The sequence below is a fragment of the Stomoxys calcitrans genome, chromosome 4 (genome assembly GCF_963082655.1).
Source record: "Stomoxys calcitrans chromosome 4, idStoCalc2.1, whole genome shotgun sequence".
Classification (NCBI taxonomy): domain Eukaryota; kingdom Metazoa; phylum Arthropoda; class Insecta; order Diptera; family Muscidae; genus Stomoxys; species Stomoxys calcitrans.
This window is the reverse complement of record NC_081555.1, coordinates 11,825,670-11,853,076: the sequence shown is the minus strand read 5'-3', so window position 1 is coordinate 11,853,076 and position 27,407 is coordinate 11,825,670. Positions and strand designations below refer to the sequence as shown.

Sequence of the window (27,407 nt, the reverse complement as noted above, 5' to 3'; positions counted from 1 at the left end):
GAAATATTAGTCGCAGATCTCATAACGTATAAAGTGGAGGCCACGTGGCGCATAGAAAGAACATCAGAAACATTTTTCAGTAGTGGTTATTCTCTCTATGAAAAGGTTTCCGTCAGTGACAAAAAGTATGTCCCCTTATCTTAGAGCTAAAACTCGAATTGAAAATCGTCATTTACAGAAGTCTACCCAATGGTCCTTAATAGGATGTTCGTGTGCACATTTAATGACACAATTCTCATATGCAAATTTGTCAACGAAATACCATTCAAAGACATCGTCCTCCCTTTCGCAATTCTTATACGATTTGCTTAACATTTAGCATGCTGAATTCACTTTTGACTAAATAAGGTTAGATTAAAGCAATAGTCAGGTCTATCAATTGAGATTGCTAGCAGCTCCACTTGGAGATCGAAGGTCTACTGTTGTCTTTGATACTAAAACATTAACTCACGCACTACTTGTTATGTCGACTTACGTTCACGAGACAAAATTTTATTTACGCACGACTCACGAGACACTCTGGGAATTAATCACGACGCACTAGACACCCAGGGCATTAATCAAGAGAAAATCACGACACACCAACTCGAATCACAGCTGAAAAAATATTTTTCAATGAAGCGTATATTAATTGTTTCTATGCGTTTCACCTACCGGATAGACCCGATGGAGTCCTTTATCGGCAAGGGCTGCCGTCTCAGTGTATAACACACTGCTACAACAACAACGACGCACGTGCACTTGTGCACACCACTATAGAGGAGTGCCAAACATAGAGAAAGAAAGAACCACTTTGTATAACAAAACCAAAGGTTTGGCAATGCAGACAGGAATTAGGACCATCTTAGCGAAGGTTCCTTCGAATCAGCAACTTCTGGTTGCTACTAATAATTATGAAGCCCTAAGCGAATTAAGGCAAGAAAAAGGTGTTCACCTATAATCCCCTCATCAGAACCGCCTCCTCAAGAAAGAAGCCAGTACAATACGGACCTGCAAGGTAGCTGACATGAAGTATTATCATTTCAAAAGAATAAATTCTGAGAGAAGTCATCCCCACACATTTTTGACATTTGAATCAATAAAAAATATGTTCACACAAAAAAATAGTCGTTTGAATTGATAGCACTTCGCATCAGCTACCTTGTACAGGGTTTTTTTTTGAAGGGACGCTACAAAAGTAGACCGATAGGGACATCAAACGACACCATATTTTTTGCCGCTCTTTTGACATTTCTTTTCAGTAAGGTTTGTCATTTCATGATGGTTGTGTATGTATCCATCGTATGTTCGTGAATTGGGCTGAGCAACAACTTGAAAATAATTCGGATTTTTATCGAAAAATCGTCTTCAGCGATGAGGCTCATTTCTGGCTGAATGGCTTTATCAATAAACAAAATATACATTATTGGTGAAACATCAATCCACGCGTACTCCATGAGTCATCATTGCATCCCGAAAAATTACGGTTTGGTGCGTTTTATGGGTCGGCGGCGTCATTGGGCCGTACTTCTTCCGCGATGATCAAGACCGGCACGATCCTGTGAATGGGAATCGCAACCGTTCAATGATAACAGAATATTCTTGGCACGAATTGGATGAAATGGACTTGAAGGACATGTGTTTCAAACAGCCACACAATCAATTTATTGTAAACCAAGTTTGGAGAACGTTTTATCTTACGAAATAGTCCAGTCGATTGGCCGCCTCGGTAGTGCGATCTGAAGCCTTTAGGCTATTTCCTTTGGGGCTATTTCAAGTCTATGGTCTATGTCAAGAAGCCAGCGACGATTGATGAACTTCGTACGAATATTGAACGCGAAATTGAATGCGTTATCGGTCGATTTGTGCTTAAAAATCGTCGAAAATTGGGTTCAGCGTCTGGACTTCTGCAAGCATGCCCGTGGTGGCCAACGGATTATGACCAAAGGTGGTTTACATATATACCCGAAGTGGTGGGTATCTGCCTTTTTACTTGCTTTTAATTCTTATTATGTTGATTTTTTTTTATTTCATATTTTATTTACATTTTATTTAATTTGTATAAATCATTCATTTTATTTGATACATTTTTTAGTCAAAGATGCTTAAGAGAAGAATTTTCCCTCTTCGCATGCATTTCCTCTTTCTCTTTTTTCACACAAACATACTTCAATTCAATTGTTTAAAATTTAACATTGACCTAACTTTCTCTTCATGTCTTGTTTTTTTTTTTGCTTATGATTTTGTTGGCCAAATTCTTAGCCATAATTTATGAAATATGTATTTGTATATTTTTGTAATCCATCCAAATCAATAAACATTTTTCAATTTTTGTTTATTGGCTATGAAGGCACGTTCATGCTTATTATTATTTTGATTTCTATGGTAAAGGGGGGAGAGCAAAGGTGGTATGTGGCTGCTGCTGACCTAGTCTCATTTTCACTATGAGGTCTGTGCTGTGTATTTCTTTTAATCGGAAGTGTAATAAATGAACGGAAATGAATGGAGATGGTATTGTTGGTGTAATGATAAACAACACCAACAATAAGCTGTGTTAATCAAGGGCTTTAACTTGAGTCCTTGATGTTAGTTGGTTGGCCAGAATGTTCAAGCATTGCTGTTACTAAGAGATTACTAAAGAATTATTGGTTAAAATTTCATTTTGTAAGCAATGATGGAAACGTTTTGTCTTAACGTAAAATTTAGTTTTTAGTGAATTCTACTTTCCGGTTACTGGCGACAAACGTTCGATAATCGTTTGCATGTGTTTTGATAAAGAAAAACAAAACAGCTGACACATTTTCCTACATTTACGGTATGTTTACGAGAGCATAACCATGCCTTTAAACTTATTACGAAAAATTGGTAGGTATTTTTATCTACAAAAATGTACTTTTGTATCCACCCTATTAAACATCCACCAAAAGTAATCCATTCCATTTATATCCAAAATTCAAATATTCCAAATAAACAAACCGTAGCCAAATACACGCAAAAATATTTGTATATGGTATGTTTAAAGTTTTATTGTCCGAAGTGGATATGCCTGCATATGATATGCATTGGGTTAATGTAAATAAATAACAAAATTCCAATCGGAAGAGGCACTTAAAGAATTATAGAAATAAATAGCACATATTCCATATTGTTTACTTGTAGTTTTTTTCTTTCTTGGCATTGTTTGTCTAACAGTAGCCATTATGGTAAGTGGTTAGGTATAACAAATAAAAATGAGTGGTTTACTACAAAAACACAATGCCTTGGAACGCCATTTCATTGGGCTTTTGCTGTTAGGCATTTTGGCTAATAAAACTATAACTATATTCTGACTTACCTGTGTAATGGGTATGACATAACAAACCAGAAGATACTGCTTTTAGCGGCTATAGTTATTCTTGTCTCTGGTGTCGGACTTTTGGCAAATCTGCATAATTCTTTGATACTGCTCAGTAACAGACTAGATATGGATTGGTTAACCAAGGAATTCCTATTTGCGGTTTAATGTTTAAGGGGCAGAAGTTTGATTTCCACATCCAATCGATAACATATCACATTGGCAATGGATTACGATGCACCAAATAATCATGAACCCTTAGATTAATGCTGGCTAAAAGAACCATGTGACAAAATTTTAGATCCGCTACGATATTAATCACTGAATGGATAACCCATTAACGACGAATGGGTACAAAAATACTCAAGAATAGAGAAAATCCAGCTCTAGTTATGAAAGAGGTATCCTACTGATAAAGAGGAAGAATGAAACAAGTAAAAGGGCATTAAGTTCGGCCGTGCCGAACTTTAGATACCCACCACCTCGGGTATATATCTAAACTCCCTTTCGTCACAATCCGGTAAAAATTTAACAAGGATATAATAATCATCCTATTTTATTGTAACTTCACTACTAAATCCGTAGTTATATCTTAATAGGGGCTGGTCTCGATCATATTTTGTTCAGATCCCGAGAATTCATATATTGGGTTGCCCAAAAAGTAATTGCGGCCATATCTGTATAGCCTGATCTGATTCATATTTGGGTCAAATGCCGGGAGGCTTAAAATAACTCACTATTTCAAATTTCAAGGAAATCGGGTAATAGATGCAGCTTTTATGGGCTAAATATAACTCACGTGTAAAATTTCAGCGAAATGGGGTAATAAATAAAGCCTCTATGGGCTTCAGACCCTTTATCGGGAGATCGGTCTATATGACAGCTATATCTAAATACAGTTCGATCTAAACCATATTTGCGTCGGTTGTTGGAAGGCCTAATACTACTCACTGTTTAAAATTTCAGCAAAATCAGATAGAAAATAAAGCATTTATGGGCATTAGACCCTTTATCGGGAGATCGGTCTATATGGCAGCTATATCTAAATATAGTCCGATCTCAACCATATTTGGGTCGTATGTCCGGAGGCCTCAAACAACTGACTGCTTCAAATTTCAGCGAAATCGGACAAAAAATAAAGCTTTTATGAGCTTCAAACCCTTTATCGGGTCATCGGTCGATATGGAAGTAACATCCAAATATAGTCCGATCTGAACCATATTAAAGTCGGATGTGGGCTTTAGACCCTTTATCCGATCTGAATAATATTTGGGTCAGATATCAGGAGGCCTCAAACTGCTGCTTAAAATTTCAGCAAAATCGGGTGATAAATAAAGCTTCTATGGGCTTCAGACCCTTTATCGGGAGATCGGTCTATATGGCAGCTATATCTAAATATAGTCCGATCTCAACCATATTTGGATCGTATGTCGGGAGGACTCAAACAACTGACTGCTTCAAATTTCAGCGAAATCGGGTAAAAAAATAAAGTTTCTATAGGCTTCAGACCCTTTATCGGGAGATCGATCTATATGACAGCTATATCTAAATATAGTTCGATCTAAACCATATTTGTGTCGGTTGTTGGGAGGCCTAATACTACTCACTGTTTAAAATTTCAGCGAAAGCGGATAAAAATAAAGCATTTATGTGCATTAGACCCTTTTTCGGCAGATCGGTCTATATAGCAGCTATATCCAAATATGGTCCGATTTGACCCGTTCAAGAACTTAACCAGCGTGCATCAAAAAGACGTATCTCTGACAAATTTTAGCTCAATATCTCAATTTTTGAAGGATGTAGAGCGATTACAACAGACGTATAGACGGACTGTCACACGGACATGGTTAAATCGTCTTAGAATTTTACGACGATTCGAAATATATATACTTTGTAGGCTCGGAAATTAATATTTCGATGTGTTGCAAACGGAATAAATAAATGAACATACCCCCTATCCTACGATGGTGGGTATAAAAATTCTTCCGTCAGTAAAGTTATGTTTTTTAGGGAAAAATTGGATTGTCGAAAATGGGCATTTTTTTTTTTTTTTAATTCAAAAAATCAAACAAAATATGTTCTAAAAATTCTTAGGAACGAGATTTCTGGAAACCTTTTTAGTGTCTTGTTGCATTTCTATACCAAAACTAAATAAATTTAGTGCTATAAACCTACTACTTACTTTTGCCTACAAATCGATGTTATGTCAAAGCCATTAAAATTCACTTTTCTCTAAATGGTGATAAAATATTAGGAAAATTTTTGTTTGTTTTAAAACACAAAGTGACTTGGGGAATAAGTTTGCCCCTGCTTCTGAATGGAATGTTATTGGGTAAATTTGCATTTGGCTTGGAAAATAAAGATTTTTTCAAAAATTAAAAACAAATTTATAAAAACTACTACACCAATATAAATGCTCTTAACAATGAATGCATGAAAATTCATAAAAATCTGACCAGGGAATCGAGGGTCAGGCTTTAATGGGTTAAGGACAACTTATAGAGCTAGCAAAATATCGATGGCATTATAGAAATTTTTTTTGTCTGAATATCGATTGAAATTTTTTCATTGATGCTATCGCAAAATTAAATTTTATGAAAAATTTAACAACAATAAACGATCCGACACTGAATGTACATAGCGTTATTGGGTTTTTTAAAACGATCGCATAGTTCAACGGTAGGAACTAGAAGGCATCTTCCTTCTTCTGTTCCTGTGGTATCACAATGGACGAAAACGTCTAAGTGAGTCTGATGGCAGACTATAAATTAAACCTAACCTAACACTAATCTACATTGCGCATGTACTAAATTTCCCATGAACATTCCATTAAAGAACAGGGGATACTTCTCCCATATCAATGAGTTCATTCCGATTCAGCTCAATGATAGGGGTCTCTCCTTTTTATGCCGAGTTCGAACGGCTTGCCGCGTAGCGACACCACTTGTTAGAGAAGTTTTAACAGGATACCTTACAAATGTAGCCAGCATTAGTAAAGGGATAACCACCGCTGAAAAATTTGGTTGATATTCACGCCGGGATTTGAACCCAGGCGTTCGGAGTCATGGGCGGACATGAATATAGAGGTCGCAATTTTCATTCGATTGGTAAAAATAAAAATTTATTACATTGGGTTTTTTTCGGTCTGTGCATTGATATTGCTTCTATGTAAGCCGATCTCCTGATTTGTACTTCTCATTTTTGTTTCATATATAGGTTTAGGAAAATTAACGATACTTTCGATATTTATTATTAAAAATATCGAAAATTTCGAATATTGCTTTTATTGATAGTTGCCATCTCTAGCCACTTACCTGTTTGCATCCTCTAGAAATGGAGTTTTGAAAGTGCTGCGGTTGTTCGCGCTGTTTCTCGCTAGCATCCATAACCATACGCTGAACAGTTATAAATCCCTAGTTAAATGTTGGTTTAAATTTTCAGGTGACTGCACTATGGACATAGGTATTTTCCATTTCTTGCCATTTGCTCCCATTTCTCACACTATTCACTGTTTTGGCTGGGACCCGCCTCTTGATTCCTAAGTGTAACTGCCTAAAATGTTAAGAATTTTCAAGTTTTTTGACTTATTATAATACATTGAATCAAGACATTTGGTAACAGTTCAACCAATATAAAAGACATTTAAAACCCCTTTTTCCCTTTTTCTTACCAATATTTTAAATGCCGGTTTTCTCTTTAATCTCCAAATGTTATATTCACCTTCAAAATTAGGATTGGTTGTGGCTCATGATGTATGGTGAGTTAAGGAAAGAATAAAATGAAAGAGAAGAAAATTGATGAGTTTTGGTTAAATTGTTGAAAAATTTTCGACGAGTTTATAGCAGTTCACTGTTATACAAATTATCATTGACAACAACCTTAAATATTCTTTGATAACAGTTTGTAGTTATTTGCAAATGACATTGTTATACATACCTCGAAGTCTATCGAAGTAATTCTAGCCATTTTATCGGCATTTGATTCAATACTTCACATTTGCCAACATTTGATATTTTAATTTCACTCCATTCGACTAATTACTTGCGGCCAGCATACGGGATTTAAACAAACTTGCCAATCATATATAAAACGACTAGCCAAACATAGGCAAATTAACCAGTATCGCCCTAGTGTTGCCATATGACAACGCAAAAGTACACTCAGCTTACTGACTGTTAATTCGCAACGGTGTGTCGTTATTGTGAGAATATGCATGTTTCTCGAATGGGGGAAAGGGCTCTCTCTAACAAGTGGACGTTTATTTAAGTCGTGTGATTGGTTCTCATATAAAATGGTTGCAAAATTGGGCTTTAAAAAAGCATGCAAAAATTGCCGAATTGGCAATTGTTCATATTACTTTGATTTGAGACGACAAATTATGCAAAATTTTGTGCTTTCTGGATAGATTTGAAGTTGTTTTAAAGTGTTGTGTAAATTTTTATTGATAAATTTGTTGACTTTTTTATGTCGATAAAACAGCGTTGCCATATTACACCACAAGTGCTGTTTGGGTACCGAAGGATAAAATGTCAGTCCAAAAGCATGCTAACTTTCATCGGAGTCGAATACTTCGTATACGGAGTAGTTGCAACTGCAGTCACGGACAATCAGTGGTATCAAGTGGAGTCTCTGTGATACTCGATATGACAGGGCGAATATTTGGCGCCTTTAAATAACCAATAGCCATAAGGTTCCCACAACGATCGGACCGGCACCAGCTTGCTTGCATATGGAGCTTGACTAGGATCGTTACCTTCACATAAAAATCTACAGCAACAACAACCAATAAAAAATTACCCATGCAGACATCTTAAGAGGAAACATAAAGACAAAAATGACACCGAATTTGAATCCACGCTTGTAGTTTGAAATCAGCTGTAGTATCATGAAATTGTATACAGTACCATAAGGTACAAGTATGGATATAGTACAGATAAAGCATAGGTTCATCGGGTGTCTTGCTCAATGAATTACGGTTTTTTTCGAAAAAAAAATTGTAGTTCGATTATCTAAGGTATTTTTTTATTTATTTTTGCGTTTCTTTTATTTGGTCACAAAATTATTTCATTTTATTATTAGATTTATACTTCCAACTTAGACCAAGTGTTTTCTTTTTTGTTCCTATTTTCAAATAGAAAAACAAAACAACAAAAACCTTTTAAGAGTCTCGCCAATGTGGGGTGCTTAAATGTATAGGGCAGACCACAATGAACACGATTTCGGCCTTTGTTTTGTATGAGGTGTTTTGTTATGACTTCCAACAACTGTGCTATGTATGGTTCAAACCAATCTCGGATCATGAATTTTTGAAACTCTAGAGGTCCCAATTATTATCCGATTTGACTGAAATTTTGCATGAAGTATTTTATTTCGACTTCCAACTATGGCCCAACTCGGTTCAAAACTTGATATAGCTCCCATATTAACCTATATCAAATTTGTTATAGGTTTATATGGGAGATGTTTCAACATCTTCTCCCATGTCATTCCACATGCGTGAAAAATATCATGTGAATTGGTCTTTAACCTGATATCGCTCCCATATAAACCAATCTCCATATTTTTTCTCCTTGAGCCCCTAGAGGGCGCAATTCTTATCCGATCTGGATGAAATTTTGCACAATGACTTCTATTATGATCTCCAACATCCAAACCAAATAAATCGGTTGAGAACCTAAAATAGCTCTAATGGCATGGCAACTTTTATCCGTTTTTCCTTTGTTTTCCTATAAACAGATAACGGGTAAAAAACTTGACAAATGCGATCCATGGTGGAGAGTATATAAGATTCGTCCCGGCCGAACTTAGCACGCTATTACTTGTTCTACTTCAAAATAGAAGCAAAAACGAAAACACACTTGTTCTGAACTGGAAGTACAAATTCTGTATTAGCTAATCCGATTAAGAAGGTGCTAGTTATTATTTTAGCCACATTCTTGCATGTAAAGTTAACGATCCCTGGTCATCATTCTTATGAGCAAGGTCGTTTGACATTTTTCGTGTCTTTTTCTAGTACGCACGATTTTTTTTTTTATTTTTTTCATTCATTCATTTTTTTCCAACTCACGTGACTCACTTGTGATTCACACACTACGTACATGACAACTTACCATTCATGGGACTCCTTAACTGTCGTTGATCTCTGACGACCAACTGTTATTGAGGCGGCATTTTTGCCGCTAGCTTTGTTGGTATGCAGTTAAGAGGGTTTTCTAGTTTTTCATTCATGTGCTCTCAGACCAATACCACCAGGATTTGATTTCTGCCATCAAATTTTTTCAATCACGAAGAGAACATCAAAAAACTATTTTCAGTGGTCGTTGTGTCCCTTAGATTGGTGACATTTGTGAGGTACTTTGACATGTGAAAACTTTTACCCAAGGAGGGGTCGCACTGTGGCACGACGTTCGGACTCTGCTACAAAAAGAAAGCCCCTTTTATTATTGTGCTTAAACTTGAATGGGACGAAATCATTGATACGTCAGAAGTTTGCCCCTGTTCCTTTTTGAAATTTGCATGGACAATTTTGTATTTGGATGTCGTCTTAGAAGTAGATAAAGGGTGATTTTTTTGAGGTTAGAATTTTCATGCATTAGTATTTGACAGATCACGTGGGATTTCAGACATGGTGTCAAAGAGAAAGATGCTCAGTATGCTTTGACATTTCATCATGAATAGACTTACTAACGAGCAACGCTTGCAAATCATTGAATTTTATTACCAAAATCAGTGTTCGGTTCGAAATGTGTTCAAATTTTGACAAATTTTGTTCAGCGATGAGGCTCATTTCTGGTTGAATGGCTACGTAAATAAGCAAAATTGCCGCATTTGGAGTGAAGAGCAACCAGAAGCCGTTCAAGAACTGCCCATGCATCCCGAAAAATGCACTGTTTGGTGTGGTTTGTACGCTGGTGGAATCATTGGACCGTATTTTTTCAAAGATGCTGTTGGACGCAACGTTACGGTGAATGAACACATTTCGAACCGAACACTGATTTTGGTAATAAAATTCAATGATTTGCAAGCGTTGTTCGTTAGTAAGTCTATTCATGATGAAATGTCAAAGCATACTGAGCATCTTTCTCTTTGACACCATGTCTGAAATCCCACGTGATCTGTCAAATACTAATGCATGAAAATCCTAACCTCAAAAAAATCACCCTTTAGTTCATGTTGTTGTCTTCAAACTTAATTCGTTTGCTTACTTTTAAAAATATCCAGATCCAGATAAGTCAAGTGCAGGATTGGCTGGTCAGATGAACTGGTGACATGTGTAGTGTGTTTCCAGTTCCCTCGCCGGACACAAATCAGATCGCTGGGGGAATGCTATTTAAGTTTGATGTTTATGTCCGCTGAAAGAACAGTAGAATGTTTTAAAGGTTAAGAAGTTTGCCCGGAACGACCATTGACATTAAAAGGCAAGACTTACTCTGGGTGTATGGGAGCGTTTGAGATGTAGTGAACGAAATATTGTTGCTTTTGTAACCGTGTGTTGTCTAAATTCATTGAAATGTTTGCTACGGGGTTGTAAAAATATACCCAGAAGGCAAGGATATCTAAAATTTGTTTAGGATGGTTCAAAGTTATATGGTTATATGTAATGTAGGCTGGATAGATGCAAATATTATGAGCGTCAATCTCTGCACAAAAAGAATATAAAAAAAATTGTTTTTACCAAAACAACTCCCTGTTGTTGGAACGTCTTTCTTAAAACAGATGTGAACACATTCCAAATCATTTAATCTTTTCATTGTTATACATCATTTTTATTTCATTTTCTTTTCGAAATAACTTTAGCACTTTAAATATTATGACGTTGCGCTAACATGTTTGCAATGCTTCTTGTATTTTATTTCCTCACATACTATGGGACGATTCTAGGATGTGAAGCGTCTTTTTCTTAAGCGGTAATCATTATATAAACTAGAAAATTAATACAATTAGTAGAAGCTGCTGCTTAAGCAGCTATTTTAACAGGGTTACACTTTGTTCTCTTCTAACATATAAGAGATAAAAAATTATTTGCTTTCAAATGTGTCCAACCGAGCGACCATAGGTAAGAGATAGTGTAGTATAAAATAAGTTCATTGTAATAGAAAAGTAATTACAAAACATATAGGTGACGACGTACAAGATTTTCCCCTTTTTCAGTTGCTTTTTTTTTGTTGCTCTTTTGCAATCTTAATGTAAAATATATCACACAAATGTTTCTGCCGTATTTTCAAACGATTTCCAGACTTTTTCAGATTCAGAAATTACACAATAAGAAGTAGTAGTTGAGGGTAGAGATACAATCGTTTCGTTCGTTTTCGTTATTACACTGCACTTTGAATCCAATTTAAGGCGCCACGAATGCGACGTAGCCGGGCACGAGCCAGGAAACTGCAAATCAATAGATATTCCACATAAGTACGACGTCCAGTTTGTTGATAATTGTTAAAGGAGGAAGCTGAGGCATCGGTGGCTGATTTGGCTTCACACATAATCTTGGTGGTTAGGGATAGTAGCCATTGTAAAATCTAAAGGGGAAAAGTCAAAAAGGTTCAAAATATTTCTTTTAATAATCTTAAATTCTTATTCCACTTACTTCTGGACTATTGGGCATACCACCAACTTTCAACCACTGCGAGGGAGCCCACAAATACAATTGCATTACATTAGCTGCTATGTCAGGACTAACACGTTTCGAAGGATTGGGCGATAATATATTATAAATCAATTGCTGCACCAGCGTAGGACATTCATCGGACAACTGTGGCAAATCATCGTCTTTGTAATCGGAGTTGCGCAAAGAATATGTTTGCTCTCCCTTGGCTATGGCCATACCACCACTGGAAGAATAAAAGGGATTGCGCATACCAAATATCTCATAAGCTATGGCTCCACAAGCCCACAGATCTGCTTTGGAATAGTTCAAAACCGCAAATGGACCAGGTTGTTTATTAATAATCTCGGGAGCCATAAGGGCTGCATTACCTCCCTTATCAATATCGAATGAGGTATAAGGCACTTGCAAACCATGTACACGATCTGCCAAACAACAGCCAAAATCGGATAAAACCAAAACAGGTGTAGAATTGTCATCATTTAATTCAATTAAAATATTATCCGATTTGATATCTCTATGGGCAATGCCATGGCGACTAATATGGGCCACGGCTTCCAACAACTGGGTCAATAGTAACAATTTTGATCTGGTGCTCAATTGATGCGAATCCAAATAGGATCTCAAACTATAATCGTAACGCTTCATTAACAAATACAAGGACATATTACGACCATAACCATTGGGATTAATACGTTGGGGCTGGGCAATTGGGTATAGAAGGTGGCCATCGGGGAAGTTGCCCACTTCATCACAAAAGAAGCCATACATGCATACGATATTGGGATGAGGAGGCACTGTCAAGGTTTGATCTTGTATGTGTTGTTCCCAGGCTTCGGCAGCTTCATTTACATAGCGTTGACGTGCTGGAACGGTTTCCTTATACATGGCTCTTAGAATAGCCAAGGCATTACTTTGAATGTCATAATTAAACATCATTTTCAGGGCCAATGGGTAACGATGAATGTTGACTTGAGTGGGAGTATCCATGGTTTGCTGAAAGGAAAAATTGAAAAATTAAAAAAAATAAAAATTTTTGAATATCTTAGATATGGAGGGAGTGCAACATATTTTTTTGTGGTTTTCGGGAATTCAAGGACCGAGGCCTTAAAGCAAAGCACATAGTAAGTCTCTGAGATAATTCGAATTTCACCACGAAGAGAGAGATACGTCTGAAGAGATAGATACGCCAGGTTGTTCAACCGTCAATTTATTGTGCATCCCGAGAGTGACAAAGCTAGGTAGAGAGCCATTCGTCGTATCCGCGGTTTCCGAACAAATGCGACGGGCTGTCTCGTCAGTTCTCACGTAGACCACCTTCATCAGGACACAAAGATACTACCCTTGATAGGTATCCACCGCCCAGAAGGCTTAAGGTAGATCTTTAATTCTAGGGCGAAAGATTCAGCGCTACAAGATAGAATCTCTACAAGAAGCGGAATGAATATTTTCGGATCATGGGGAAGGCTGACAGGCATTGCTGGGTCCCGTGCCACCAAGGGATGACGGGAATGTTCTTCTCTTTTTGGCAATTGTCCTAAGGTCTCCGAATGAAGCTTTTAGCGATTAAGGGCTTCCTCTTTGAAGACGTCTTCCATACTAATGAACACTGTCCGACTTAAGTTATAGTTAAATAATGAAATACGTGCTTTGTGTACTCTTGCTCGAATGGCGGAGCAGGTCTACATGACTGTAGGCCTCGCAAATATCACCAAGGTTAATAGGAAAATAACTACCGCTAAAAAATTTTCCCATGTGTCCGTCAGAATTCCTTTTTTTTGTTTACTTACCAATCCCATGGTGCCACTGCTTACTCCTGAAAATACCTCCTTGGATTTGTCCGCAATATTAGTATCCTGCTGTTGTTGTCCCCTCTCTTCCTGCAAATGTTCGGCATCCAAGGCATCCTGAAATTGGGTTGCTGCTGAAGTTTGACTAAACAATTGAAGATTATCCACAGAACCCCCAAAATTGTGTACAAATCTGGATATATTCTGTAAAGGTGTCATAAATTCTGGACGGAAAGATTGTTGTTGCAATGAAGAATGACGTGTGACAGGAGAATTAGGCTCCGTAGGTGGTGGCGAAGCCAAGTCCGATTTATTAACTGGCACATCCAAGGTGGAATTGTCTTTAAAGGCAGCAGCATACACGACAGCGGCACATCCCTTGGCAATGGCAGGACCAATGGATAGCTTATCAATGCTAAATGAAGTATCCAAAGTATCGGAGACTTCGTCATAGTTCCAGGAATTTTGTAAGCGATTTGCTGCCTCACGAATTTCCCAGCATACTCCCTCCAATTCGTCCTCTTTGGTTAAAACGCCAGCCCCCGAGGCCAAACTAACACCAATAAGGGCAAAGAAAGGCGCTGAGTCGCCATAGAAAAGTTTTTTAGTTGCCTGGGTACGCAATTCGGCTGAATAAGTTGTTGTGACACGATTTAAGATATTGTCAATGAATAGCTTACGAGCCTGCTGGCCAAAACGAAAGATACCAGCCGAATGGGGTACACTGGCAGCTAACTGGCCGGTAGCCGTACCCGAACGGGTAGCCCCAGCTACAGCATTTAAGGCATTGCGGGCTGCAGAGTTCTACAAAATATAACATAAATTATTTAAAGCTCTTTTTAACTTTTTATTTTTTAATTACCTTCCCTGCCGAGGATGTTAGGGGCGGTATACGCTGTTGACGTGTACGATTTTGATTTTGTTCCAAAATGTTGGTGTGTATATCTCTTTTCCAATAGCTTTGGAGTAAAAAACGACCATGTTTAAAAAGTCGCGAGGTCAAAAGACGCACGGACATGCTGATGACCACTCAGACCGCTTAACAACTGCCAACCACAAACAAAAACCTCAACTCCAGTAGTCAGAAAATAGTCTTCGCAGATAATGACCGCAGGATGATTTAATAAAATCTTCGTCACCCTCTACTGAAAAAAAATATGTACAAAGCAAAAAACAAAACATAAATTGCGTCTCAGTTCAAGCAGAAATATTGTTGTTTGTTCACATACCTACGAAAAACTGCCGCCCGCACGCTGCCCTTTTTGACTGTGTCTTGTTTCTAGAAGTTTGATTTGTATGGGTGGTGATTTATTCTCAGACACTTTTACCGCCGCTAAATGCGGTTTCCACGGTTAATAACATAACAAAAATTGCGAGGGACGACGGGATGTTGTTGTTTTGTTTGCTATTCCATTCCCTTTTTATGTAACCACAATTTTTTCTTTTTCCTTGTAGGACAAACAATGGAGAAAACAAAACTTTGAGCTTATGGGAAACGCCTGAAAGTTTTGATAATGCACTATATTTCTGGTGAATTTTTGGCGATAAACAATTGCATTTTATAGTATTTACCCTTATCTTTGAAGTGTGCAATAAATTATAAACTTTAAAATGCCTTAAAAGTTGATATTACGAATTTTTTATGTTTAGTAGATAATATTCTTGCCAACTGCTAAAACAGACAGCAACCAGCTGTCATTGTTTTGACATAATGATGCAGTGTAGGAAACGTATGGTAACGTAAGTACAAGTGGGGGATACGTAGTTAGTCAACGAAATTACCAAATATAGGGGTGTTTACACTGCTCTTTAAATCCGGATTTAATGGCTTGATCATCTGTTTTCCCTTTATAAAATCAGCTGACGAGATCCTTACATCCGGATTTAAGGAGCAGTGTAAACGGGGTTTAACGCTGGTACTATATTCCACGACATAATTACCAAGTAGTAACCGTAAACATCTGAGTACAATTTTTTCTCGCGAAGTGCACTATCTGTCAACGAGTTTTGGTTGCGTGTGTGTATTTTAACACACAAACAACGAAAAAAGGCGCGAACTAATAACATACACAAAATCAGAGTTGCACTAATCACTGAACATTTTGTTGTTGGGCAACTGCCACAACAACAAAAAATGTTCACTGTTCGCGATATTTTTGTGGATTACTTTTTTAGATAATAGATTTTAAAGCAAATTCTAACTTGCTGATTCCATTCAGTAGGACATTCCCTCATTACTTGTGTTAAAAATATAATAAATTTGTTATTTTATCATAGTTATTTGTGTAGTGTTTATAAAAGTAATCGCGAAAAACATGGGTTTTCAACGGTGAAAAACGAACATAGTACCAGCCATTAAGCGGATTTTATCGCTTAGTTTGTATGGAAAAAATTATATCTTCGATTAGCTAAGCGACTTTTCGCCGCTTACTGCTGCCGTTTATTAAAAGATATGGTGTCATCATTCAATTTGAATGACATAACTAAAAGGGGGGAAAAACCCAACATATGTATTCAATTATTAAACGTTTTGTAATGGCAAAATTGCTTAGGATAATTGCATATAAAAAAACGTTAGCTTAAAATAGGCGGAGAAGAAGTACTTTGTTTATTGTGAGAAAAATGGCAACAAATTGCATACTTTAAGTCAAGGATAGAATGAGCGATTTATGCTTTGTTTTTGTGCGCCGCGTTAGAAAATGCTACTATGCAAACAATGCCACAAAAGCAATGCGCAAGTTATCGATTTTTCAAAATTGACGATTGAGCTCGAACATCATTCTGTGTTGCTTTACGTGAAGAAGTGTTTTAAGGCGTCAATGTTAAAATTTGTTTGCTTTTGCGGCTATTGTGTAATAAAATTATGATATTTTGTTATAGTTTCTCGCAATAATTCAGAAAGCTGAACGGAATACTCTGCTTAAACTAGCGAATCCGCAAGACTGGTATATAAAACAACCCGAATGACGCATTGTAGGAAACGTATAGTAACGTACAAGTACAAATGGAAGATAAAAACCCGTTTACACTGCTCATTAAATATGTATTTATTTAAAAAAAAAAAACTAAAGCAAACTAAATATTCATAAAATTTAAAACAAAAAAACGAAGGGCTTGTACGACGTTTCGCCAGGCATTGTGAGTGTTCACAGCTTAATGCAATGTAAGTTAACGGTTGTTTCGTAGACAAAAAGAAAGGAACATTGGAGAATAATGTATTTTATTAAGTTTTACCACTATAATTTATTCATTCTGTTTACTTTATGTTATTAATTGCAGAATAGTATATTCTATTATCTATTTTATTATCAATTTTATTATCATATCTGGTTTGCTTATCTTTTTTTGTACGTAACGTGCCTTTTTTATTACTGAAATTCGGTAACTCTTATTTACTACTTGATATGTGCAACACTGAGTTACTACACAAAAATACAACGCTTCTAGTTTGACAGTTGTCACAAGACTCCATTATCCCATATGACTTTTATTGTAGATTTTCTTCGTCCCCATTAGATTTTGTCGTGTACGGAAAAAATACGAAGTTTTGCAAAAGAAAAACCTATTTTTTGAGGAAATCTGCGGTAAAAATTTAAACAAACATGTCTGGAAAGGATAGGTTACCAATTTTCCCTTCTCGTGGGTAAGGATTATATTAAAATGGCTGCTAGGTGGTTGCCAATGAAAAAGTGGCATTGATTTTTTTCTTTTCTATTTCTTTTTCGTGTTAATTTTCTAAAGTGCCCAAATGTTGATGAAGTCCCGTTTGGCTGGTGCACAAAAGGGTCATGGATTGCTCAAAAAGAAGGCTGATGCTTTGCAAATGCGTTTCCGTATGATTTTGGGCAAAATCATTGAGGTAAGACTTAAAGCCTGAAAAAGAGGGGGAGGGGGTATAAGAAGGAGCATGACTTTAATTTACATATGTATTTTTTCTTCTCTTTTCCATAGACCAAAACTTTAATGGGTGAAGTTATGAAGGAAGCTGCCTTTTCTTTGGCCGAAGCCAAATTTACCACAGGTGATTTCAATCAAGTGGTGCTGCAAAATGTAACCAAAGCCCAAATCAAAATTCGCACAAAGAAAGACAATGTGGCTGGTGTAACTTTGCCCGTCTTCGAATCCTATCAGGATGGTGCTGATACCTATGAATTGGCCGGTTTGGCTCGTGGTGGTCAGCAATTGGCCAAACTTAAGAAGAATTACCAAAGCGCTGTCAAGCTTTTGGTGGAATTGGCTTCATTGCAGACATCTTTTGTAACCTTGGATGAAGTTATCAAAATCACCAACAGAAGAGTAAATGCCATTGAGCATGGTAAGTCTTTGGGTAAAGATTTTTATCCCCAAAAATGTCAATAACCGTTGTTTTCTTTTTGTAAAGTCATCATTCCACGCATTGATCGCACCTTGGCCTACATCATTTCCGAATTGGATGAATTGGAACGTGAGGAATTCTATCGTTTAAAGAAAATCCAAGATAAGAAACGTGAAGCCCGTCAAAAGGCTGAGGCTAAAAAGGCTGATCTACTCAAGCAGGGCATTGATGTGCGTGAAGTTAGCAATATCTTGGATGAGGGAGATGATGATGTTCTATTCTAAGTACTTCTACTTTGTAAACTTCTTTAGAGGATAACAACAAATAGAAAACACAAGGCGATAGCAACAGCAACAATAATAATAATAATATTAATAATAATCCTATAAAAATCACTGTGTTTCATGGATAGTGTAAAGAAAATTCCATATTTATTTTTGTTGTTTTTTTCTGTTTATATTCTGTCTTCCTTAGTTATTTTGTTTTCATTTCTTGTCTGTGTTTTAAAATCTAAATAAACAGTAAAAGACATTATACAGTATTTTTGCCAAAAGAGTAATAAATGGAAAAAGCATCTACCAAGCAAATGTCTTGCTGGTTCTCATTCATAGGGAAGAAGAATTGTTTAATTAATACGTTTTAGAAAAATACATAAACGAAAATTCCATAATGATATAGTAATCTAGCTAATAATGCTGTATTATATACCTATAAAAAAACTATCTTGTTCAAATTGCAATTTGTTTATAATTTATAAGATCGCGTGTATATCGTATTCAATAAATGTTATAAAATCTAAAATGTTGGTTACAAGAAATCAAAAGTCTAGGGAGGGGTGTTGCAATAAGCATAGTCAGATTTTTTTCTGCGTTTTAAGATGAAGCAGGTGATAATCAAAAATTACCTCAAAGACCCGTCGCACAGTTTGTGTTTGCTTCGCGTGTGTTTTTGTTCGCCTTGGGTTATGCTTTATCTCTTTCATTCATTTTATGTATGTCATTTGACAACACGTCTCCATCAGCCGAAATAGCTCAGTTGGGAGAGCGTTAGACTGAAGATCTAAAGGTCCCCGGTTCAATCCCGGGTTTCGGCAGAGACATTTTTTTGTTTTTTTTTTTTTAGTTTATTTTTAGTTTTTTTTTATGCAGCTAGTTGAAAATGAAATAATTTTTATTTTTTTGCTCTCGAATGGTGCGTTACTAATTAAGTCATTTGGTTTGTAATATGTACCTAAAATGTTGACGTGCAACATTATAAAGTTAATGTGTATATTCTTGATCATCGTAAGAGACTAAATTGTTCTAGAAATATCCCTCTGCTTAAACCACGATAGCTTTCGAATGAATAAAGCTTACAGTGAGATGTTTTGAACCGATAATTTTTATGTTGTTGTAGCAACATATTTGTATGTGGGGCAAGCTCCCTTGGGGAGGCTAAGTCCTTTCGGTGCATAGACCCGATCGCTGGAGGAACAATGTAGGTTCGTATCGGTTCATATTTGGGTATAGCACCCACATAAACCAATTTTCCAATTTGACTTCTTGAGTATGCTGCAGGTGCGTACTTATAACCGGGCAACCAATTGGATAAATCGATCCCCGATAATAAAAGGTAGCCATATTGATCCGCATCGCCAAACTTGTGGCGTTTTTTTTATTTGTTTCCTAATATACTTTTAGCCTTTTGGGTATGTTGCCCATGATTTACTCCAAAGTTTCGGAAAATTATGCTCCACACTCGATTAAAATTGAGCTAATTGCGCTGCAGTAGCGTAGTCTAAATCTAGATATCATTTTTTTATTTCCCGAAGCTGGCATGATGTTCGTTGGCTAACCTTACGCTATGGCATGCCGAAATAGCTCAGTTGGGAGAGCGTTAGACTGAAGATCTAAAGGTCCCCGGTTCAATCCCGGGTTTCGGCAAACGAACATTTTGTTGCCATTGACTTGTAGGTTAAAATGGATAAGAAAAAATTTGGAGACTAAAAAAAAAATCATGAAGGTTAAACATGACTTGCTGCACACAACACCTACTTTAAATTCAACATTGTGTTATGTGGACACTGCTATATTGGCTGTCATATATAGTTAAGGGGAGCCAACGTTGTTCCGGTCAATTTGGAGTTTAATTTGCTCTAGTCTAATTTAAGAGGGAGGACATGAGGTTGATTTAAACTAGAACCTGGAGTGCAATGTGTTGGCTGTTGTTGTAGCAGTATATTGTGGACTGAAGGGGCAGCCCCTGTCGATGAAGGACTCTATCGGATCAATCCGGTACGTACAACCGGTTGCCATGGTATTGGTTGGTTGTTGTTTATACCCAAAAGAGTGCAAACTAAGAAAGGGATAAATTGTATATGGTACTTACCAAGTGACGAACACTTTCAACTGTATGGAAGTCATTTGGCAATAAGCTGTTATGCAGGAGGTGATGGTAGATAGATATCACTTTTTTGGAACATTTGGTTTGTAGGTTTGGGTTTTTAAAGCCACTACACGGGATAGCCGTTAGCACCAAACAGTTGGTGGTCATTGCAGTCGCGAGAAGCTTAGCTGCGAGCTACTGGGCGCGTCCACAGGTTGTGTATAGTGGATAGCTGCAACGGCATTCGCGGAGAATCAGCGGTATCGAGCGGATAGTCTCAGTGAGAGGCCGGCGGCACCGGCCTTTGCACAAATGGCCATCATGTTTTCCCGGCAATCGGTCCTTTGGGCCAAAACGAGCTTGCTCACCTACATGAGCTAGACGACGATCGCCATCTACACATGAAAATGTGGCCACAACAACAACAAAATAAATGTCTCCATCTAACCTCAGTTAAAAATGCAAAATCATTTGTTTTCCAAAAACATTGAAATGTTCACTTTTTACTAATAAAAATAACTGTAAACACAAATAGAGTTGCCAAGGCAAAACAAAATAAATTTAAATCAGCTGATCACGTTGCTAACTTATTTACACCTGCGAGAAAAATTATTCGTACATCTTAAAGCTGGTACTACATTCGCATTTCGCAATATTTTTCGCCGATTACTTTTTTTAAATAATAGTTTTTAAAGCAGAAAAATTTGCTGATTTTTTACAGCAGGAAATTTAATGATTTTTGCATACATTATCAATTTAACAATAAATAAATAGAATTTTCAGCTTGGGTTAAAATTGAAACTAGCAAATGTTTTTTTTTCTAATGATCTCTAAATTTTAATGCCTACCAAAAGCAATAAAACAAATATGCCTGATTTGTGGGAATATTGTCTGAAAATACTTGCTGTTGTTTTTTTTTTATTTATAAAATATTTCTCTAATATCTAATTAATAATAATACATAGGCATTGCAATCACTTAGTCATCGATAGGGAGACATGTGCCGAAATAGCTCAGTTGGGAGAGCGTTAGACTGAAGATCTAAAGGTCCCCGGTTCAATCCCGGGTTTCGGCAAATGCATTTTTTGTCCCATACACTAACATTATATTGGTTTTAATTAATTTTAAAACTAAAAACACCAACACCAATTTTTGTTCGTTTATAATAAGTCAAAATATTTATATGCTTTCAGCTATATACTTAGTATATTAAGTTTGTTTATTGTCTTATCATCAAATGTAGTATACGGAATAGACCTTTAAGGTATTATTTAGTTAGGGAAATATCTTAAAAAGAAGCTTGAGTTATACTAAAAACTATAATTTTTTCATTTTTGTTTTGTTGTGAAAGAATATTAAAAAAACATTTTACATGAGCATTTTTTTCAAATTTTTTTCTTCAGAAATAAAATGTTTTCAAAATTCTTTCAATACTTTTGCGAGAAACCAAAAGACAAAAAAAAAACAGAAAGGGAAAAATATACAAAAATGTATACAAAATCAGTCTTAAAAAACATTTGAAGTACAGAAATATTTTAAAGTTATGAAACTATGTATGTTTATGTAAAACTAACTAACTAATACAATTAACATTCTAAAGAATAAATATGGGATTAGCAGCTAAAAACTCCTTTAGGCTATGGTTTAATACACCCGGCCATAGGGTAATGTATTTGGATAATAAGGCATAAGGAATTTTGTTGCAAAACGAGCTGAATGGGCTGATTCACTGCTGTAAATTAAACCATTGTTATTCTTTGGAATTATAAAAAAAAACTTAAATTCCTTACCTCGATGAAAACATGGAAGTACAAACTTCTGCACGATGTAAACGGCTACTATTATTCGATAAAGTTCCACAACTGTGTATGGCTGATCTTCGCCTGGATCTTATCAAGGAGGTGATGGCCACAACAACTGCTATGAGAAATATAAGACCCAATATACAAAATGATAAAGCCAATTTGGAGACGGACAGACATAGAGTGCCATCATTCACCAAGGGCCTTATATAGGGGGGATATTCTTCCGCTTTACAGCAAAAAATAGAGAGAAACAAAACGCATATTAAAACTAAATATTTTTAACATTTTGAGCTATAAAATTAATGTAAGTACCACTCATGTTGTGTCGCCTATCGTAACGCAAACGATCCACTTCAATCTGTGGTGCTGTCACCGCCAGCGAATTAAAAACTTCAATGCGTGCCAGGTGTTTATCAGAGCTTAACACTAATTTCTCATTTGTGTGACAATTAACCTGCAAGTAAATAAAACAAAAAATAAGACAGTTTCAGATGTATACAAAACCATTTGAGATTCCTGGATATATTGTATTTAAGAGAAGTATCCCTCATGACATAATTAGCAGATAGTGTACCGTTAACAGCTGAATACAATTTTTTCTCGCGAAGTGAACCATCTGTCGACGAGTTTTGGTTGTGTGTGTGTATTATAGTTAAGAACTGTGACACACACAAACAACGAAAAATGGCTCGAACTAGTAACATACACAAGATAGGAGTCGCAATAATCACTGATTTTGACACAGTGCAATCAATATTTTGTTGTTGGGCAACTGCCACTATCATTAATTGAATATATCTTGGTATATCACGTGCAAAATTTGCAAATTTTGGATATATTTAAGCAAGAAGGAGATAACACTAGAATCGAATATGAAGACGAAAGTAGACCCTTCAGAAACTACGGAGGATATAGACATAGTGGTCAAGCGGATCACGAAGGTCCTGAATGACTCGCTTGTGTCAGCATGCCCTAGTGCCAAGCCAAGGTGCAAATAGCGACCGCCATGGTGGACCACAGAGCTGGTTGGTCTAAGAAAGGACTACAGAAAACTCTTCAACAGAGCAAAAGCACCATACGATTGGGACATCTATAAGGCTGAGCTAAGAAAATATAAGGACGAGCTTAGAAAGGCTTAGAACAAATCTTAGGTGAAATTCTGCAGCTTCGTGGGGGATACATCTGATGCCTCTAGGATAAGGAAGATTCTGTCCTCGAAACCTATTACTATGGAAAATGTCTAGTGAGGAAACATTAGAACTTGTCGTTGATACACATTTACCGAGAAATTATCCAACGGAGAATTTGCTCGATTTTTGACTGGGGAGACCATATTATTTTGGATTCGAAAAATTGAAAAAGTTACAACATCTTCAAGTTCATTTCGGCTAGGAAGGGAAAAATTTTAAATTTTGATAAAACTTTTAGTAAATTGTGAAAATTTGCTCGATTTTCGCTTTTTGGCTGGGGAGACCAAATTATTTTGGATTAAGAACACAACGTATGCATAAAAATCCATTTCAGATTGAAATTCGACAAAAAAAACATCAATGTAAAAATTTTGAAAATTTCATAAGGGGGTATCCTATGAAAAGTTAAAAATCCATCGGTTTGCCAATTATTGAAGAAAACCTTATCATTGAGTTTTAACATGAATCGTGGCCTTGAATATGTGGCCTAATCTAAACTTCAAGAGAATGATACTAGAAGACTTTATTGGAGCGATAGTAATATGACTCAATACGGGTTAAATCTGGGTAACACCCCAGTGAATGGATACTACCGTGCAGATATGTCTGTGGACGACATGATCTGCGGTATAACGCAAAAGATTAGACAGGCACATGTCAAAAACACAAACAGGAAATTTTTTGAGCCTAAACAGCCGTGGTTTGATTGGACATGCTTCCGTTTGCGCTCAGTAATGCGCAGGAACCTTAAAGCGTTTAGGGCTCTCCATACTGATGTTAATAAGAGAAGATATTATTCATCGAGAACCAAGTTTCAAAGACTATGTAGTAGGAAGAAATTGGAATATTATAATGAGAACCTCAGAAGACTGGACAGAGTAACGAGTAGCAAGGATTGGTGGAACTTGTCGAATTCATTGAAGAATAGATCACAAAATTCAAAAGGAAATCTTAATGCTGATGATTACATGGTACATTTTAAGGCATTACTACTTAACCGAAAGGAATCCGAGAACATACACTGGTGTTTGCCTTATTACGTCGACCCATTCCTTGACTCTCCCTTTGAACTGTGTGAACTATTTTTTGTTATTAAAGGGCTTAGAAGAAATAAGTCTCCAGGGCTGGATGGAATCCCTTATGAGTTCTATAAATACGCTCCTCGCAATTTTCTAGAAGAAATATTGGCTGTCTTCAACACTATATTCCTTAATGAAAGGATTCCGTTATCTTTCAGAGAATCTACCTTGATACCGTTGTTTAAAAAAGGTGACGTTAACATTGCGGCTAATTATAGGGGACTTTCACTTCTAAACACTAACTGTAAGATCTTTAACTCTTTGCTTTTGAATCGGATATCTGCTTGGATAGAAAGAAATGACATTCTAAATGAGTTCCAGTCTGGGTTCAGAAAAGAGTACTCCACGCTTGACAATATATTCAATCTGGTTAACATTGTTAATTTGAATAATTTGAAGAACAAGGCTACCTACGCTTTCTTTGTAGATTTCTCATCTGCTTTCGATCTGATCCCCAGAAACAGCTTATTTTATAAATTGTCAAGCTATGGACTCTCTACGAAGATTGTGCGGATATTGCAACTATTGTATGAAAATACTACGAGTAAAATCTGGGACGGAAATGCATTCTCAGATTACTTTTCGGTGGAAACAGGAGTGAAGCAGGGTTGTACACTCAGCCCAGTACTGTTTTCTTTATATGTTAATGACTTACCCGATTCTTTACCAGGAGGTGTGAACGTAGCAGATACTAACATTAAAGTTCTTTTGTATGCAGACGACATTGTCATTCTGTCTGAAACTGCAGAAGGGTTACAGGATATGATTAACGTTCTTGAGGAGTATTGTTTGACATGGAGTCTGAAGGTAAACCTTGCCAAATCTAAGATACTTATTTTCCGGAAGGGCACAAGAGTCGCTAGAAACTTGAATTGGCGGTTTGGGAATCAGAATATCGAAATTGTGAATAGTTACACTTACCTTGGTGTCGAATTAAGTTACAACTTATCTTTTAGAAAACATCTTCAGAACAAGCTCACTGCGTCTAAAATGGCGATAAATTCTACTTGGTCAAGATATATTAATCACCCAAAAATATCGAAGGCTAATAAACTTAAAATTTTTGAATCGTGTTCAAAGTCTATAATGTGTTATGCCGCAGAAATTTGGGGATGTGTAAGATATGAGGACGTGGAGAAATTGTTTAGATTCTTTATTAAGAAAATGTTATATCTGCCTAACAATACGCCTAACTACATGTTATATCTGGAAACTGGATTCAATTCACTTTTCTGTTCTACATTGAAGACACATTTTTGCTACATTGACAGAGTACTCCAACTAGACTGTCGACGATTACCACGTATTCTTGCGCTGAAGATCATAGAACTGAATATGTCTTGGGCAGAAGAATGGTCCAATATATGCCAATCTCTGCAATTTTCTTTGCACTACAACGCGACACATTTACCCTCGTACTGGAAAGAAGTTATAGAACTACTTAAATCAAAGGAGAGATTAGATTTTGAGGTTAGGGCAAAAGGCTCACAGTTCCATGACCTTTACCCACAGCTTGAATACACCAGGATACCGGAACTCACTGCGAACTTATCTTCACGTGCTACAAGTATCATTGTAAAGGCTAGAGGCGGGTTACTTAATTTAAATGCTAGATCTTTCAGAGACAATACCGATGGCGTTTGCTCAATTTGTAACACAGACGAAACCGAGAACACCTTCCACTTTATCGGCTCGTGCCCAATATACACAAATCTCAGAATTATTTACTTTAATAAGCCCACACTTAATGTAAACGAAGTAATAAGCATATTGAATGGCACGAATTTTTTATCGCTATACAAATATTTAGAAAATTGTATTAAATATAGAAACTTTATACAAAATGAATTTAACTGTTAAAATAGCACTTTCTCTTTTTTATAGTCTCCAATATGTAAACAACTTTATATAACATAGATTAACATACTATAATCAGCCAACCTTTGGTAATATCAATGAATTATATGGCTAACAGCATTCTTGCTATGCCAGCTTTATAGATTTACAACAACACTGAATCTCAAACCTCTATCATTGTGTACTCAAAAATCTATTAATAAATAATAATAATATAATAACTTCAAGAGGCCAAATGGTTTGCTGTCATTGGCTAGAACAGACGTCTCAGTCATTGTGTCCGTTTTGAGGGCGGTATAGCCCCTCAGATATTTCGAACCAAATATCTTAAATTTGAGCCCCATTGGCTTTATCGGTATTTTCGGTTGAATCACTCCAACCTCCGATCTCCGAGATTTTTGAAAATTAGGGCAATGAGGAGTTATTTTTGGATGTGGAATAGCCTCTCAGATATTTCGCCCCAAATATCTTAAGTTTGAGCCCCATATTGGTATTATCGGTAAATATGTACGGTTTGGAGGGTGTTTTGGGACCTCCAGACACTTGGCCTCAAAATTGAATATATCGTTTTCTATTCTCAATACTTTTTATTTGAGTTCCATATTGTCATGAGGGGTTAATTAACCTGTTTGATGTGTTTTTAGCAGGTAAAGCGCCACCTAGATACTCGTACACAAATGTTAATGCGCCTTATTCAATAGATTTCGAATAACTTTTATTTGAGTCTTATATAGCTATGATCAGGTCAATATGCTCCTAGAGTAGAAACTATCCCAAAATGTCGTGAGAAATAAGATCAAACTATGCTTAAGGAAGTAAGATATTCTTAAGAAACTTCAAAAGGAAAAGTTACCTTTGACATCTGCTTATTTGCCATATTGTCTTAATCTCTCACAATTAGATCATGAGTCAAATAATGCTATTGGGTTGCCCAAAAAGCAATTGCGGATTTTTTAAAAGAAAGTAAATGCATTTTTAATAAAACTTAGAATGAACTTTAATCAAATATACTTTTTTTACACTTTTTTTCTAAAGCAAGCTAAAAGTAACAGCTGATAACTGACAGAAGAAAGAATGCAATTACAGAGT

General features: G+C 36.4%; 4 protein-coding genes and 3 non-coding genes across 13 annotated transcripts in view; 4 read left to right on the top strand and 3 right to left on the bottom strand.

Annotated features, from left to right (window-relative positions):
• Positions 1 to 7,654, bottom strand: part of LOC106093386 (uncharacterized) — a 91,781-nt gene extending 84,127 nt beyond the window's left edge. For 2 of the 4 annotated variants that reach the window (XM_059366706.1, XM_059366712.1), the window contains exons 1-2: positions 6,984 to 7,654; positions 6,628 to 6,865 (exon numbers count right to left, since the gene is read on the bottom strand). The gene's annotated coding sequence lies outside the window, so the exon portion shown is untranslated. The remainder of the gene's footprint in view (positions 1 to 6,627; positions 6,866 to 6,983) is intronic. The other 2 variants (XM_059366707.1, XM_059366709.1) reach the window with 2 other exon arrangements.
• Positions 7,655 to 11,050: 3,396 nt separating this feature from the next.
• On the bottom strand, positions 11,051 to 15,406 carry LOC106087453 (serine/threonine-protein kinase Pink1, mitochondrial). 3 transcript variants are annotated; one of them, XM_059367543.1, is made up of 6 exons: positions 15,281 to 15,406; positions 14,938 to 15,227; positions 14,571 to 14,853; positions 13,709 to 14,512; positions 11,901 to 12,914; positions 11,051 to 11,832 (listed from the first exon to the last, which is right to left on the bottom strand). In XM_059367543.1, the coding sequence occupies exons 3-6, from the start codon at positions 14,724 to 14,726 to the stop codon at positions 11,629 to 11,631; spliced, it is 2,178 nt and encodes a 725-aa protein (XP_059223526.1). In that variant the 5' UTR covers positions 14,727 to 14,853; positions 14,938 to 15,227; positions 15,281 to 15,406; the 3' UTR covers positions 11,051 to 11,628. The 3 variants fall into 3 exon arrangements, with proteins under 3 accessions (XP_059223526.1, XP_059223527.1, XP_013107959.2); XM_059367544.1 differs by having other exon boundaries at positions 14,571 to 14,850; XM_013252505.2 differs by having other exon boundaries at positions 14,938 to 15,207.
• Positions 15,407 to 17,172: 1,766 nt separating this feature from the next.
• LOC106087432 (V-type proton ATPase subunit D 1) lies at positions 17,173 to 18,564 on the top strand. Its single transcript, XM_013252471.2, has 4 exons — positions 17,173 to 17,351; positions 17,450 to 17,567; positions 17,660 to 18,023; positions 18,090 to 18,564. Exons 1-4 carry the CDS (start codon positions 17,311 to 17,313, stop codon positions 18,305 to 18,307), a joined length of 741 nt encoding a protein of 246 aa, XP_013107925.1. The 5' UTR covers positions 17,173 to 17,310; the 3' UTR covers positions 18,308 to 18,564.
• Positions 18,565 to 19,043: 479 nt separating this feature from the next.
• Trnaf-gaa (transfer RNA phenylalanine (anticodon GAA)) lies at positions 19,044 to 19,116 on the top strand. The gene has a single exon. It is a non-coding gene; the product is annotated as a tRNA-Phe (tRNA).
• A 756-nt stretch (positions 19,117 to 19,872) lies between these two features.
• Positions 19,873 to 19,945, top strand: Trnaf-gaa (transfer RNA phenylalanine (anticodon GAA)). The gene has a single exon. It is a non-coding gene; the product is annotated as a tRNA-Phe (tRNA).
• A 1,444-nt stretch (positions 19,946 to 21,389) lies between these two features.
• Positions 21,390 to 21,462, top strand: Trnaf-gaa (transfer RNA phenylalanine (anticodon GAA)). Its single transcript has one exon. It is a non-coding gene; the product is annotated as a tRNA-Phe (tRNA).
• Positions 21,463 to 21,918: 456 nt separating this feature from the next.
• Positions 21,919 to 27,407, bottom strand: part of LOC106087439 (uncharacterized) — a 33,770-nt gene continuing 28,281 nt past the window's right edge. The window contains exons 4-6 of one of the 2 annotated variants that reach the window (XM_059367604.1): positions 22,505 to 22,646; positions 22,178 to 22,418; positions 21,919 to 22,119 (exon numbers count right to left, since the gene is read on the bottom strand). In XM_059367604.1, the coding sequence (XP_059223587.1) occupies positions 22,032 to 22,119; positions 22,178 to 22,418; positions 22,505 to 22,646 (471 nt within the window). In that variant the 3' untranslated portion in view covers positions 21,919 to 22,031. The remainder of the gene's footprint in view (positions 22,120 to 22,177; positions 22,419 to 22,504; positions 22,647 to 27,407) is intronic. The other variant, XM_059367606.1, reaches the window with a different exon arrangement.